The 16,389-nt window shown below is 36.0% G+C and overlaps 1 protein-coding gene across 3 annotated transcripts in view; it reads left to right on the top strand.

Moving 5' to 3' along the window:
- Positions 1-16,389, top strand: part of TTC7B (tetratricopeptide repeat domain 7B) — a 124,138-nt gene that overhangs the window by 63,657 nt on the left and 44,092 nt on the right. For all 3 annotated transcript variants that reach the window (XM_042865153.1, XM_042865143.1, XM_042865134.1), the window contains exons 14-16: positions 2,401-2,473; positions 3,846-4,006; positions 14,663-14,779. In XM_042865153.1, coding sequence (XP_042721087.1) covers positions 2,401-2,473; positions 3,846-4,006; positions 14,663-14,779 — 351 coding nt within the window. The remainder of the gene's footprint in view (positions 1-2,400; positions 2,474-3,845; positions 4,007-14,662; positions 14,780-16,389) is intronic.

Raw genomic sequence — 16,389 nt, 5'->3', positions numbered from 1 at the left:
TAAAAGACTATGGAATTAGGTTTTCGACTCTGGGAGTTATTCTTCATGAGCACAGAATGTATTTCTTTAACATTCATTCCATCGTTTTCTGCCAGAAATGTAAAAATCTATTCATAAGGATTTCCTTTTATTTCATTTTAAAGACACTTGTATGATTCTGTAGTATAAAATATTTGCTTAAAGGAGTATTCTGTTCTGATCTAGAAGGGAAAAATGATATGGTGCAAAGTTTTAATTCATGGTTCAATATGACTGTTTCTAGAAGAGGTACTTGCTGATTAGATTATACAGCAGGTTTTTGAAATTTATGCCTATAGAGGCAAAATGATTAAGGACCTGCTGCTGTGGATGAGAGGTGAAGTGCAAGTAGTAAGTTAGGAAAATAATTATTTTTTATGTGGAGATTTAATAGTGTAGGTAATAACATCGCAAATGCACCCATCTTTGAAGTGTTTTACATGGAAGTAATACTGATGGATATGATAATAGCTGATTATCAACAGCTCGAACTCTACAAATGATAAACAGGCTTCAGCGTGTATCATGGTGTTGCTAGTTGTTTGTTTTGATGATTTAGGTAGAGGATGTTACTGAAAGTTTGTTACGGCTCCGAATAAATTATGCTCTACTTAGCAGAATCATACCCACTTTCTCTCACAGTTCTTTATTTAAAGAATATTTTTTTTGAGGAGGTAGAAATTGAAATTCTCCATTCATCTCCTACACAGTTTAAAGATCAAGCGATTGTACTGGGATCAGTATTTTGATTTGTCAAAGTGTTGGTTTTGTTTATTTCATTTTTGTGGTGTTGGTTTTTGTTTGTTTTGTTTGCTTGTTTGCCTTTAATTGTTCACATAAAGGACGTATTCCTGAAGAAATACAGGTTTCTGCTGGGAACTTAGTGCTGGTTTCCAAGGCCACCAGTTCACTAGCCATTTGAGAAGGCTTTTTTTGCTATCTTTCTGCACTGGTGAGGGGGTGTTTGTTTCACTGGCTTCTTTTGGAAGACTTTCAGTGCTTTTCCTGTGGCTGGTGTGAATTGAAGTTTCACAGAACTCACCAAATTTGTGATAGATAGTAACAGCTTTATTCTGTCACTAGCTGAAGCTTGGTGACTGAACTAGTACTCTTTAAGATCCAATCTCTCCTTTTCAGAGTCACTTAGTCTTGATTGATTCTTGAATTAAAAAAGAAAACAAAACAAAAAGAAATTGCAGCAGCCACCACTGGTTCTTTAAAGAAATGCTCAATAAAATAAGAAGCAGCCCCCTAGTAAGTTAAACTACGTTGATACGTGTTGATACAGTTGCTAAACTACTGGAGTTATCTCTTTGAAGTTGAGAAGACACGATTGCACAATTCAGAAGCAGAAGGTTTGTGATTGTAATATATTCTAAAGGATTTTGTTCTCTGCTTATAAAGAAGACTGATTATATATTCTGAAGATGATTATTACACATACTAGTTCTACCTGAGCCTACGTTATAAGAATGCATTGAAATGTAGTTCCATTCATGCTACCCAGTGTTTAATGCACATAATTTTGGGGTACAGTCATCAATTGTTTTGTATCTAAGTTAAAGTTCCCTGACTCCTTCCAAAAAGAAAAACAAAAAACCCATACCTGTGCTCAAAGGCAAGCACCTTATTGTGAAGGGGAATGGCTGTATGGACTGTTTTCTGTGGGATTTGTGTCAATACGAACAAGTCAAATCTGACCTACAGTTGTAATATGGTTTGTTGTGGTTGGGCTTGATGATATTGAAGGTCTTTTCCAATCTGAGCAATTCTATGATTCTATGACCTAAACACTCAAAACAAAAACAAAATAAAATAAAACAAGAAAACTTCAAAAAATGTGGAAAAATATTATTTCTTTTGGTAATTTATGTTACTTGCAACTACAGTAATTACCAATACTCCAGAAATTAATAAGCACAGAAATGCTGCTGAGATTGGAAAGCTCAACAAAAGCTTTTTTTGAACAGGAGTTATTTATAAAACAATCATCAGCATAGCTTTCTTCATCTGACCTTCAAACATAGGTACATGATAAACCATCCAACATAGGTTTCTTTTACATTGCTACATAGCAAAGTACTCTTCTAATTTAGTGTAAAAAAAAAATCAGAGCCTTCCTAGGAGGCTTAGTATTCTGAAAATGTCCTTAAACTTTGGGAGTTTAAAGAAATAAATCTCAGATCTACTTTACTACTCTTGGTCTTCAAGTTCTGTGCTTCAGAACTATCCTGATTAGGGTTAATGCAAATGCTCGAGTAATTCTCCTGTGGATTGTATCATTCTTGTCTTTGACAGCACATCCTCACAATATGTATGTATTTCTTACCTGTATTAATAGGATAAAAGATTTACAGTTTTGTTTCTCTGTTTTTTTCTCAGGGCTCACAGTTTGTCTCCAACAGATCATCTGGCAGCGTTTTACTTGGCACTGCAGCTTGCCATATCCAGACAGGTTAGTGCTCTTTTGAAGGTGCAACGTCTCATTATCACTTAAACTTTAAGACTTATATCTGCTGATTGGATACAGGTGAAGATTTTTTTTTTTCAGTAAAATCCTGGTTTTCTTTGTGCATATATGCATGTATATATGTGCGTGTGTGTGTATAGTTTTTTTTAATAGAAAAAAAGGAAATATTCTTTCTCAACACCTTTGGTTTTTCATACTTCTCTGGACTTCTACCACAGTATTTCCAGCCCTAGGATCAGAAATAAGACATGTGAAATTCAGTTGTTTTGTTTTTTTCAGCCTTTATATTGCTGGGCAGAGAGCAAGAAAATTCAAATTTGAGAGCACATCCACACAATACGTCTATTTCGCGTAAACTATGCTTACAAATTATCAAGGGAATGAAACTACTGAATCTAGCTTTTGAGAATCTTAGAAAATGCACAAGTCTGCAGCATCTGCTAAGATGTGTGTCTTTTCAGAATGCTTGTAGAAGGTTTGTGAACAACATTACAAAACATGTTTAAAATGATAACTAGTAAGACTTTTAAAGCTATAAAAAAGATCAAAGCTGAGTTTAATTTGAAAAGCTCTTAAATGTAAGGAAGATAAGTGTTCTACCAGGTATCACAAGAATTTTGGATAATGCAAAATTGCTTTGTATATGACATAAGTCTTTCATTTGTCAATTTTATTTTGGGTAGCAGTTATGTAAATGGTAGTTGACACAATTTTGGTGACTGCTTTTCATTGCTAATGAGCAGCAGAGACGTTAAGCAAAGTCAGAGTGAAATGGATTGCCCCATTAATATCACGTACTGTTCTTCAAGAAGCAAGCTATGATTGTATTTCTGAATTCTGAATTTCTGGTGTTGCTCAGTTAGTTTTCCTGGTTTTAACACTTTACTTCGAGTGGAAACACAGGTACCACAGTAGATCATGAAATTTTGTGTGAAGAGAATTTACTGTGGCAGTCTAGCTGTACGTTTTGTTAGTGTATTACAAATAAAATATTTAAAAATCATATAAAAATACAGTCAATATTTGAAAAAAATGTATTTATTTATATATAGGTTAACATTTTAAAGGGCTAAAGTGAAGGGGGTTGTTTTTTTTTTTCAACTTGCAACTTATTTTCCATAGTTAATATAGTTTTCAATTTTTACAATTCATTTTTGAGCATTTGGGTCTATTTTTAAACTTCTGAGTAATGTTCTGAAGGTGTCAGTAGAATTCAACATGATATCTTGGTGAACAGTATAAAAACATTAGGTGCAAGTAATGAAGTGTTAAGCAATATTTCTAGTAGATGCTTTTTTAATAAAAAACTTTTTTTTTAATAGTGCTTTCTTTTTCTGCTTTCTGTTGATTTTATCAGATACCAGAAGCTTTGGGTTACGTTCGTCAGGCTCTGCAGCTACAAGGGGATGATGCCAACTCTCTTCATCTCCTTGCACTTTTGCTATCAGCCCAGAAACACTACCATGATGCTTTGAACATCATTGATATGGCCCTGAGTGAATACCCAGAAAATTTTATGTGAGTAGATGTCATGTTTAATTTGTATGCTTTCCCTCTTTCTTTTTCTTTTTCTTTTTTTAATATTCTTATATCATTAATTTTGAGAGAGGATAGATTTGAAATTGGTCTATTTTTTACTTATTTGTCCCCCAATATTGTTTTCCCCTGATTGTAATACATTAGCAAACATCCTGTTCCTTGATGTTGAATACCACCTTTTTGTTGTCTGTAAGAATTATTGCTGCCTTTTTCTTCATAGATTTGACCAGGACCTCAGTTGATACAGTTGATAGCTTTATAGCCTTCTGCTATTTCACATTTTCCTCTTCATCTATTTGTGTATGAATTGACTGTGTTCTCATTAGGTGCTTCCACTCATTTCAGAATTTCAGAACTATCTAGCTATTCTGCTATTTCTCTCAGAATCATTAATGATATAGAAGAAGTATTTCTGAAATTACAGTTCTCCCTGTTTTAGTGAGAAAACAAAGGATCATTCAAAACATACTTATGGGCTTTAAATGTATGGTCAATGTCCTCTCTGTACTTGTTTATGTTTATAACTACATTTTGTGGCTAAGCCTTTTGCCTGAGTTGTCTGATCTTTCTAAAGTTCTGATCTTTCTGATAACGTAAGTGTGTATGTGAATGATACGGGTTCCTAACGGTGGTTCTAAATTGTTCATCTTGTACGGTGCAAACACAATTGTAAAATAGTGTACTACCTAAAAACCTACTGGAGCTCTAGAGAGGAATATCTTTCTAATAGGCATTTCCATCAAATAAACAATTGCTGAAGAATTCAATATACATTTCTAGACAGTCTTTTAGCATCTTCTCTTTAGTGCTGTCAGGTTGATTCTGGTTCCTAAGAAGTCAAGGTAATGACTGAGATTCTCTGTGTGCTCTCTGCAGTTGTTGCTGACAGCAGCCAGCCCCATCTGGTCAATAAGATAAATTTGGATTGACTTCTTCATGTAACTGGATTATTTTTGTAAGGATTTATCAGCACGACCTCAAGTTTACAATCTGTTCTTGCACTCAATATCTGGTGCTGTTTATATAGTTGTCATTATGTATGTGTGTGTATATAATACATAAATGCTTAGTTTATTCTTGAGTCTATTATCTTAGACTGCAACTTTTGTATAAGATATGATCTCACAGTACTTCCTAGCAGACTGAGAAGTGATCCTCTTGTGTATATCTGAGGCTTGCTCATTTTTAGTTAAACTTTTGATTATTTCCTGTTGATATTCATTGGCTTTTGTAAAAATTTCAAATATCATCGTATTTTGCCTTTAGTCTTTCAGTTATGTCTGAATCCCTGCAAAGTGCAAGGCTTTTCTTGGTATTCTCTATATTTAGTTAATATCCATTATCACAGTTTTATGCAAAATTTGTATAATTTGTAGATTTACAGTGTAATGAATCACTGTACTTGGAAAACACTGAAGTAAAACACAATGCTTGTGTTTTGTGTTTCTTCTTTTGTTGTTATTCTTATCCATCTACCTCTGCATGGTATACTTGCATTTTTTCTCTGAGTGTTCCTCTGCCCTCCTCACAGCTGTATGTTCTATTTTGGTGAAAAGATTCTAAATTTTCAAAAGCTTATTAATGCTCAGTATTTGTGAAATTCTACACGTGTAAAGAAGTAATAGAACACACTCTGAGAAATGGATATTTTAAAGCATTTTCCTGTTGTAATCACTTAATAAATGTGTTGTCAGTTTTTAACCCTTTAGAGCTGCTATTGCCAGAATTGTTTCATGTTCAGCATTTGAAGAATACTGTGGGCATACCATCATATCTTAAATTATTGTTAACTTTCCTGTACTATAGAGCTTGAAAGTTGCTAAGCAAGTATAACTTGATTAGATTACCATCTGGCTCCATTCATCTTTAGGTCAGTATACAGAAAGGAATTTAACAGAGCTGAAGAGTTCTGCCCCATCTTAATCTAAAGGAATGGAAGACATTAACCAATGTCACACTGTGCTGTTAATAGCAAGATATAGATTCATTTTTCAAAAGACAGTTAAGTGTTCTTTCTTTGTCCATTATATTGTCAGCATAAATTTGCAGTCTGGGCTGAGACCTTAAGGAGTAAGGGAACAAACTATTGGAGAAAACATAATAAACCTGTAAAAGTGAAATAGGTATGTACTAATGTTTTCTAGAAATAGTCAAATACAAGATATCTGCTGAGTAACTCTGGCACTGTTCACTCAAACTTACTGTATACTGTAAGTTTACTGTGAACGAGACTGAGTACCTTGCTCTGATGAAATGGGTAAGAGTAAGGTGCCAGCACCAAAAAAATCCAGATAGTTAATCTCAGTCAGGTTGAATTCATCAGAGGTATAACTTCAGAAGATACGACTTCCCATATTTTATTAGACAACTTGTCCTTGCAGTAGAAATGCAAAGTTCAGTTCTCCTTCATCTGGCAGGATTTAAAGCCACAGATGATGCTGAGTCCTAGCCATCAAACTCTACAGAAGACTGGTGAGGTGACCCTCTTGAAAACAAGATAAATATGAGAGCAGGCTAGAAGGAGCCACAGTATATCCTAAACTACTAAAGTAGTTAACTATGAGGATGTAGGTGGTGAGTGTTTTGCTGTTTGGATTTGCCTTAAATTTTATTTATTTCAAGATAATGGTTACTTTAAGTATATAAGCAGTCCTAGAGGTGTGCATTACAGTCTGAAGGTGTATTCAGTATGATGCAAGCTTGTTGAGTTGCGTTGATACTGGGGGTACTTGTCGTCCCTCCATTTATTTCCCTCAACATCAGCTATGGAGCACTACTTGTGATAACTGCATCTTTGCAGTTAAACCAACAGGGCATATAACTCTTACAGTTCATTGGTAAAACCCAAGGTAATAGCTATACTTAGTTATTTTAAGGTCAAGCTAATATACTGAGTTAATTTTTTGAACTCTGTTCTCTGACAGAGAAAAGCCAAAATGCTTTGGACACTTTGTGTTGGTGAGAAGCATATTGGTTAAATAAACAATGCCTAAATTTCTTGGGAAGAGAACATTTTGGAAGTAAATCCAATCCTTCAGTTGCTAAGAGATTTCTGGCTTTTTATAAGTGAGCACTGCTCCATAATTAACTTTTATATCTCATGCACAGGTCTATGTTGAGGAGCCTATTAGTGACCTCCTTTCCATGACACTTTCTTGTCTTTTTACCCTTGTTATGAGCCTAAATCTTAGTGCTTTTTTTTTTCCCCACTAGTATGAAATCTTGAAATAACACTTCTGTTCTACCTCGTGATTAGTCAAAAGTAGTTTTTCAATAAAGAGTGACAGGGCTAGGTGACATATTTATGATACTGTTTTTTTGTCTTAGCTTTTTTAGGTTCTCTGTCATTATTTCAAGTGTTGGTGCAGTTAAAGATAAGTATTGTGCCTGAAATTAGTGTAACAAAGCAAAATAAATATTGAATATTAATTGATAATTTTATGCTGAAAATTGAGAACTGCAATGGATAACAGCTGACAAACTTTTGAAGTAGGAGAAGTAGGAAACAGCAGATGGGTTATTTGAGGAGTGTAAGCATGATATTTTAATGTTAAGTACGCTCAAAAAGGAAAGACATATGGTAACAGGTTTGAAGACAGCTAAAGATTAAGTTCACAGTTTAAACGTTTGCATTTGTTGAAGTGTGATGGGCTATTTTTTTTTCTTCCAAGAATCTTTCGTAGAAGCATCAAGCCAGTGTATCATTCTTCACTAAAAAGTATTAAATTCTTTCATTACTGACTCTGCAGAACTCCAGAGCTACAGTAAATATCTCAGAATTGCAAATCATTGATTAGCAAATTTCTTGTTGTCCAAGTAGGCATAACATAAGAGCTACTGGTACATGGAGTGTATGATGATACACTCATAGCTGTTTTGTGGGAGAGGGATGTATTTATCAATTAGAGGGAATAGATTGCACCAGTATATTTTGCCAAGGTTGGGAATAATTGCACTGTTATGTGTGATGTTGGATGAACTGGCACTTTTTTTTTTTTTTCTTGATAAGTAGAGCATGGGGAATAATTTGAGAAAAGTGCAGTAATATATGAATGGACAAAGAGCAGTCACCTGTTGGCCTTGCCAAAGTCATGTGTCTGGGAAGGCTGTTGTATGCATCCTTGTCAACTTCCGACACAAAAGTTTTTTCAAATCCATTTAATTTTGGTCTTTTCTGTTTTGGGCATAAGTTTGTTCTCAGGAATGATATTTCTATAAGTCTCGAAGATTTTAGTTCTTAGTCATGAATAGTATAGCATAGTTTAGTTGGAAGGGACCTTACAAAGATCATCGGATCCAACTGCCTGACCACTTCAGGGATAACCACACATTCAAGTATATTAATGAGGCCATTATTCAAATGCCTTTTGAACACTGACAGGCATGAGGCATTAACCACCTCACTTTGGAAGCCTGTGCCAGTGTCTGACCACCCTCACAGTAAATAAATATTCCAAATATCCAGTCTGAGCTCTTTGTTGTTCCCATCCTGCCATTGATTCCCAGGCACAGAGCCCCCTGCCTTCCTCTGCTTCCCCTTCTCAGGGAGTTGCAGGGAGCACCAGTGCTTCTGTTTTTTCTTTCCATAATGTCTTTGTTTGTCTGTTGTGTGTGCTTTATATTAGCTGTTATTATGTGCTTTTACCAACTGGTTGACTAACCAAGGAGCTGTTGATAGGCAGATATTCTTTTATGTAACAGATTTGTCATTATCCTTAGGGCATTGTCCTTGACTGTTATATTTGCTTGGCATGGCTAGGCTGTAGATACTCCTCTGAAACTTGATTGACGGAGTCCTAGTTTGGGTTATGAACTAGCTGCCGTAGGCTGTTGAAGACAGGAAACCAGAAAGTTTTCAAGTATAACTAATTTGTTCTGGCTTTAGTCAGAAACTATCTTCATTATAGTTTACGGATTTGCGTTTTTGTAAGGAGATTGTGTTCCTAAGATGGGATACTGCATGTATTATCTCTACCAAACATCGCGGGATTGACTACTGCTTCTGTCTGCTGAGAAACAGTGCTACTGTACTGTGAATAAATATACGGGGAAGCATAGTTCAAAGAGTGCAATGGAGGCCATACCACAACAAAATAGGAGGCATTACTTTTGTAATGCTTTTCGTGAGGTGTTTTAAGAACAGTTAAACATTTTTCCCCATCTCTTCTACAGTCTATCGAAAGCAAACTGAGGAAGCATTCCATTCTTCAATTTCATTTTTAATGATAGAAGAATTGATTTCCGTCTTCAGTGTTCTATTAATCTGTATTGCTTTTATACGTACTAGCTTTTTGTGGAAACACTGTCCTCTAGGTGAACTGTGCTTTCCCTCTATGGTGCTTGTCCCATCTGTGTTTGTATGTAGAAATTGTACCTCTTTTGTTTTGGTAGACTGACTACATTAAATATTTTTCATGCTCTGCAGTCTCCAGTCAGCTGATAACCCTCACAGCCTTTCTCTGCAGCTGCTCCAATTTGAAATTTTGTGTATGTAACTGTTATAACGAGAATTATTATAGCATTCCAGATGTGGCCTCACAAGGGTATTGTAGAAAGGCTGTTTCTTTCTGTTTCTGCTTCAGCTACTGCATTCCAAAATTACATCTGCCCTCTTGTCTGTAGCCTCACCTTGATGAAGTTGGCTGTTAGGCACCTCTGGTTTGGAATAACTTTTACCCAGACTGTTTTCTCCAGTCTTTCTTTACTGAGTGTGCATGATGATCTGTTTTTTCATTGTTGTTTCAATGTTATTTGATCACAGAATCGGAACAGCCTGGGTTGAAAAGGACCACAATAATCATCTAGTTTCAACCCCCTGCTATGTGCAGGGTCGCCAACCACCAGACCAGGCTGCTCAGAGCCACATCCAGCCTGGCCTTGAATGCCTCCAGGGATGGGGCATCCACAACCTCCTTGGGCAACCTGTTCCAGTGTGTCACCACCCTTACTCCTAATATCTAATCTAAACCTCCCCTGTCTCAGTTTAAAACCATTCCCCTTGTCCTATCACTATCCACCCTCATAAGCAGCCATTCCCCTTCCTGTTTACACCCTCATTTCAAATATGGGAAGGCCACAATGAGGTTTCCCTGGAGTCTTCTCTTTTTCAAGCTAAACAAGCCCTCAGTCTTTCCTCATAGGAGAGGTGCTCCAGTCTTCTGATCATCTTAGTGGCCCTCCTCTGGACCTACTCCAAGAGCTCCACGTCCTTCCTGTACTGTCTTATCTTTTCTTTTTGTATAATTCTCTGCGTGTGATTAAAATTGTAATGATCTGTCTACCTTCTCTTAAAAGAACACCAGCAATACAGCTGCTGTTCTTCAATCGTTATACTCACAGACGCGATATTTTCTTAAACATTTTTACTGCCTGAAATCTTCTGGGATTCTTCTGGGGAAATACTGGGAAAAGGACTATTTTTGAATGCATTAGTTTTCTTCTAGTTTAAAGTGTTCCCATTCCCTATATATTTTTGTTTTTACGTCAGAGATGACAACAGTAAAGATTATGGTGGCAGGGTATTCATTCCTAAATATTTTTTTTTCAACCTACTTAGGTACAAAAACGCCTTTAAAGACTAATTTTTTTGTTGTTGTTTAATATCCCTACTTTAGCTTTACCTTTTAGTGTGTACCAAAGATGTAGTTTTCTTTATTGATTTTTCTCTTCCCGCATTTATCTCCCGCTGTTCTTTGTAGAATCCCTACAGGTTTCTGGTATCTTACTGGCACAATTATTGATGATTGATCTGTCAAACATTGGGTTTTACCCCTCCAACTTGAGATGCAAATCCTTAAGAGTTGTAACACTTTTCTGTTAAAGTCTGGACTTCTCTGTATCATAGATATCTTTGCTAACCTTTGCTAACCTTTGCTATTGCATTATTTCAGCATATCCTGTTAATATTCAAAGATCTGGTTATAAACCCTTTTGAGACTTCTCACTCTTTGCTTGAAGAAAAGTCCAGCAATATATGGATTAGCTTATGAGCGGCTGTCTTATAATGTCCTCATTAGCTAGTGAGATCAGTCTTAAAGTAATGGAGTCATTTGCTGCTTCACTAACTATTTAGTAAATTGATCAGCCATTAGCTCCAAGAATAATAAAGCCTTTTCACTTAGGAGTTTGATTTGTTCTCAATTTTGTCTGGATAATTATTCTCCTAAAATGATGCAGTTCCCTTTGTTTTTATCTGAAGATCTACATCCATATCAAACAGCGATGCCGAAATGTCTTCCTAGTCACGTATCTTTAACAAAACCTAGCCTGTTTTACCTACTTTTCTTCCCCAAAGGATCTGACCCAAGCAGATTTCTCTTTGTGTCTGTTTGTTCCAGTTTCACACATTGCTGACAGATACCATTCCACACTTCATGAATATTGTCTATTCCTCACTACTTGCATTCTTAGCCATCAGTGCTGTTCCACCATGAGATTTGTTCTGCTCTGTGCCACTAATTTAAACATTAGCCTCTTACAAACAGGCAGAGCTAAATGGTTTGATACTCTTATAAAATGTACAGATTGATTTTCATCATTCTCAATTTTGACAGTGTAGTAAAAATGTGTGTGAAAATTACCAGGACTATTCCTTCCGAAAGCTTTTGACTCTGTAATTGGAGTGTCAGTAAAGCGGGCTGTGTTCCAGGGCAGTTGTTTCCACAGATGCTTTAAGTTGGCCTTACAAGAAAATCCTTTTTCGGATGATGTACCTCATGGTTTCATAAACCTTCCTGATAATACTTATATCTGAGCTGCTTGCTCATCTAGTTATTGACTCATTTCTTCACTAATGTTTATAGAGAACTCAGAGGAATTAAGCTAGAGAGATCTGTTCATCTCACAGTATTGCTTCTGCCCTTTGCTTTCTTTCTTTTTCATCTCTTTGTTAGCCATCCATTAAGTAAAACTTCAGTTAGCATGTTTTCATTTTTCTCTTAACAGCTCATTTGACTTTTGTAAAATGTCTTAGTTATTCTTTGATTTATAGTCAAAATATTTCACAGTTACAGGAGAGCTGCTCTCTATGATTTTATATATGCAAGCATTATTGTTCAAAAGATTATTTTTGCTTTAGCATGTGAGTAATCCCACACTATGGTACTTCTTTTATAAACACACACACACATATGTTTAGTACATCTTGGCATTAGATACTATTGCCTACCCTTTCACAAAATTATGAGTGTTTTCCTTTTCCCATCATACTTTCAATTTATTGTTTCTATACTGGAAAACCTGCAGCCATTTGGGCCCTTTTTGTTTTCTGAAATTTGTAAGAAACGGGGATAATGTTGTATGTGCTCCAGGTGCACGAACAGTATTGAATTCTGATGCACTGCTTCAATTCTTGCATGAATATTTCCCTTCTGTCTTTCCTTTGAGTCCTGTAGTGTACTAGTCCAGGTTCTTATATTTTTGTTGCACAGACTCCTGCTATTTTGTACACGTGTGTTTAAGTCATTTCTTAATAATCACGTCTCCTCCCATTCTGTCTCCCACTAAATCCTTCTTTTACCTCTTGCAAGCATTCAGTGGTTTGCAGACCTATTGTTTTCTCTCTCCTATGGCATTTCTGGAAGTCTTAAATGCTTTTGAAAGTTATCAGTATTAGTTAGTTTTATCTGTAAAGTGTTTGCAATAAGATGTTTATTAGAATCACCTTGTTTCTAAAATAACTTGTAAATTCAGTGCAAGTGAACTTACTATGTTCCATACATTTTGTAAAATGCTTCAAAATCACTGTAAAAAAAAAAAGAAGTAAAACCACATGCACAAAAACCTTTTTAACAGTCTTAATAAAAATACTGTTAAAAACACTTCCTTGTTTTAAAGTACAGAGAAATGGGAAACATTGCATTAAATACATTGATGTTATTTTTGGATATGGTTTGGCTTTGGGGAGGGGGATGTTAGGGATGGAAAAGATGTGACAGTCTGAGGGGCAGAGGACGTTGCTTGTCTTCTTTTTTCCTTCTTTCCTGGGTAAAATGGTGGACAGACCTGAATGTTTTTTCTTCCAGTTACATAGGTACAGTTAAAGTATTATCTACAAAGCAGCACTCTGTCAAATGGAATGTGACTTTAAATGATTTATATAGATCCCCATTACTAAAATGAGATTTACTTATAAGAGGAAAGCATGAGTGATTGCTTTGTAACATCAGATGAGCCTCCATATGACATTATTACACTTGCTTATCTGCAGGCTCTCATTCCCTTAACTAATGCAGTGGCCTGTATTCCCTTTGCTTCTCAGTCCCAGCAACACACACACTGTAGAATTGACTTTTAGATTCATATTCTGCGTATTTTCTGCAAAGGACATTCGGTGCAATGCTGTAGCTTTAGCTACTGTGCGTGCTGAAGCACTCGCTATCATTTCTTGTTCTTGAGAAAACCCTCTGGCAGTTTGCAGTTGCTATTAACAGCTTTCAAGTTTGTATTTGGGATAAGAAAGTTCTGAGCTTTCACACATGCCCACCCTTCTCAGTCTTCCCACACAAGCCATATGACCAATCAAATAAATTTTTCACTTAGGATGATTGAGGTTGTACTGGAATAAAATGCCGAAGTACACCTGGGCTTAAAAATGGAAAGTAGGCTAACAGTTTTATTTGTGTCTTCTCCTCCTGCTTTGTGCTCTCTAATCTTGCAACATACTAAAATCTGCTTTTAAATTAGTGTTTTTCTACTGTGTTATCTGTTCCCAGATGTTGTGATGTCTATAAATGTGCATACCAATTGACTAACGGCTTTACTATCCTGTTGCATTCATATTCTTTAGTTATCTAGGAAGGTGTTTTTCCAAGTTAATCTCTGCAAAAAAACTTCCTACTGATACCTCAGTATGTGGCATGTAAAAGGAATATGCAGTTGTCATCTTGTGAGGTTATGCACATCATCTGTGTTGCTGCCTTAAGAAGCATCGACTTTGAAATCAGAATTAATTTATAGTGGCTTCCAGCAAATGCTTGCTCTGATTAGGAACAGTTTGCTGTGTACCTAATGAATTATGTGCTTTCTTCATGTTATCACTTTAAAATGTTAAAAATGTTCAGTTCCTGCTGATGGCAGTGTAATATAGCATGGTGCTACATAAACTTTTTAATCTGACTAATGCTGATCAACTGCCATGTACCTATCTGATCTAATGGTATCTTTTCAGTATAGCCTCTTCTACTTCTTATAAAAGAAGTTGATGGTAAAGAAGTTTATGAATTACAGGCAAATAGCATGTAAACTGATTTGTTTTCCTTCCTAAGTTCATATGTGAAAACATTCCTTTCTCATAAAAGTAGTAAAGATTTTCCTTAATGAAGGCATTTCTTCTCTTCAACATACAAAATAGTGTTTTCAATGATCCAGCTAATTTCTTAACTACTATTATCTTACTTAACTGAAAAAAAAAAAAGCTAAAAAAAATTAAATCCTGTTGTTTCTTGTAAAAAGTACTATTACTTTGATGATATGATACATTATTTGACTTTACTGCAATTAATGAAACAAAGATTTGAATTAACACCATCTTTGAAGTTATGTTATTTCCCCAGTGTGGCCTGAGATTGGATATCTTTAAAGAAGTTTTGCTTGAATCTCTTTTATTTTTCTTAATTCTTTTTCATTTTTCTCTAGATTACTGTTCACAAAAGTCAAATTGGAATCCCTGTGCAGAGGCCCAGATGAAGCACTCCTTACCTGTAAACACATGCTCCAGATTTGGAAATCCTGCTATAATCTCACTAACCCAAGGTAAGGTGCTGTAGAATTCTAGACTGTGCAATACTAGACAGGGCAATACTGGGTCAGCAGTCCTCCTTTTACTTGTTCTACTATTGCGAATGAGCAAAACCCTGAGGAGAACTAGAAGTGCTAAGACACAACCTGATGGGTAGGCAGGAATCACCTGGAGTTCTCTGAAGTAATGTGCACCAAAGCTAATATGCTCTGCTTTGATGAGAACGGATTGCAGAAAGGGCAGAACTTCATGACATACTCTGTGATGTGGTTCTGTGTACTGGCGTTGTCTTGTTTTTCCTCCTGATCTGAATTGTAGAACCTTTTATATCAGCAAGTGTACAGAGTGCTGGAGTAAAATCTAGTTAAAGGACTTTTGCTAAATAGAATGAAGGAGGGCTAAACATTTATTAAGATTAAAGAAACAAAGGAGATCACATGGATAAATACAACATGCTTGAGACATGCTTATTTTATTTGTTTTTAAAAGAGAAGTTTGGCTTATGAACCTACTACAGTTCTTCAAATGCCTTTGCAAGTGTAAGTTGTTAAGAGTCCTCTTTGAGTTTCCGAACAACTTCAGTCCTTTGCCACACACACCTCTGATCACCTGTGAAATCAACAGGAAAACAAGTATAAGCAGAATTTCCTGCTATCTGGTTGTCTGAAGGCTTGAAAATTTCTGGAGATGCTGCATAAGAAGAGACTCATACCAGACTGTATCAGATAGCTGGTATGATGATTTGTTTGATCTCACAGTTACGTAAACACATGTACCTCTAAGAAGACTGGGAGAGCTGGAACCTTAGGGCTAGTGAAAATTTTTTCCCTCTTGTGAGCAGTTTGGAGCAGAAAAAGTTGGGGGGGGTATGAAGATTGGAGGAAATAGGGGAAAGAGCATTGGAGGCCCCCACTTGGGTCAGTCATAGATCATTTATATAGGCTGATGCTGCACTATGGAGCAGGACTCAGAGTTGATAGAAAGCAAGTATGTCAGAATTTTTTCTTCTAAGCTAATTGATGGTGGTGTTTTTGTTTGCTTTCTTTGGTTGGGTTTTGGGGAAAGGGATTATTTAGGGGTGCTTTTAAGAATTTTTAATCAAAAGGTTGTGCTGTAGAGAATAGTTAAAATTTCTCTGCAAACTTAATTTCAGTGAGGCTTTAAATGTACTCCACATGACCTCTCATTGTCTGTTTCTCTCCCATTCTCTACAAAGTTCAGGGTTCTAATCATAGCTTGTAATTACTTTTATGTTGTTGCTGTGCTAAGAGTTACTATGCCACATTAAGGACATATAAAATAATGCTTCCTTCAGGAGTCAGCAGTGATTATGAAAACCCTACTCTTTGGCTGTGCCAGTTTTGGACACCAGACTACTTTGTGCCTGATAGTCTCTACTGTGCTTTTTATCTTGATGCTTAAGACTGTCTTGAAGTTCTGACTCATTGGTGACAGAAATTAAAATCAAATTGGTAATGAAATAGAAAGGACGATAGATAGGGATCATGATGAATTTCACGATTCATACACTGAGTTGTATGAAGCAGTGCGATGCCGAACTGAAACCTTTACTTGGATTGTCCAGGGTGAAATTTAAGGGCTCAATACTCTCTCATGTTTTGCC

This window comes from Lagopus leucura, unplaced genomic scaffold, assembly GCF_019238085.1.
Source record: "Lagopus leucura isolate 7727_CA_CO unplaced genomic scaffold, USGS_WTPT01 Super-Scaffold_1, whole genome shotgun sequence".
Classification (NCBI taxonomy): Eukaryota; Metazoa; Chordata; class Aves; order Galliformes; family Phasianidae; genus Lagopus; species Lagopus leucura.
Note: the sequence above shows the minus strand (reverse complement) of the source record. Positions and strands in the feature narration are given on the sequence as shown.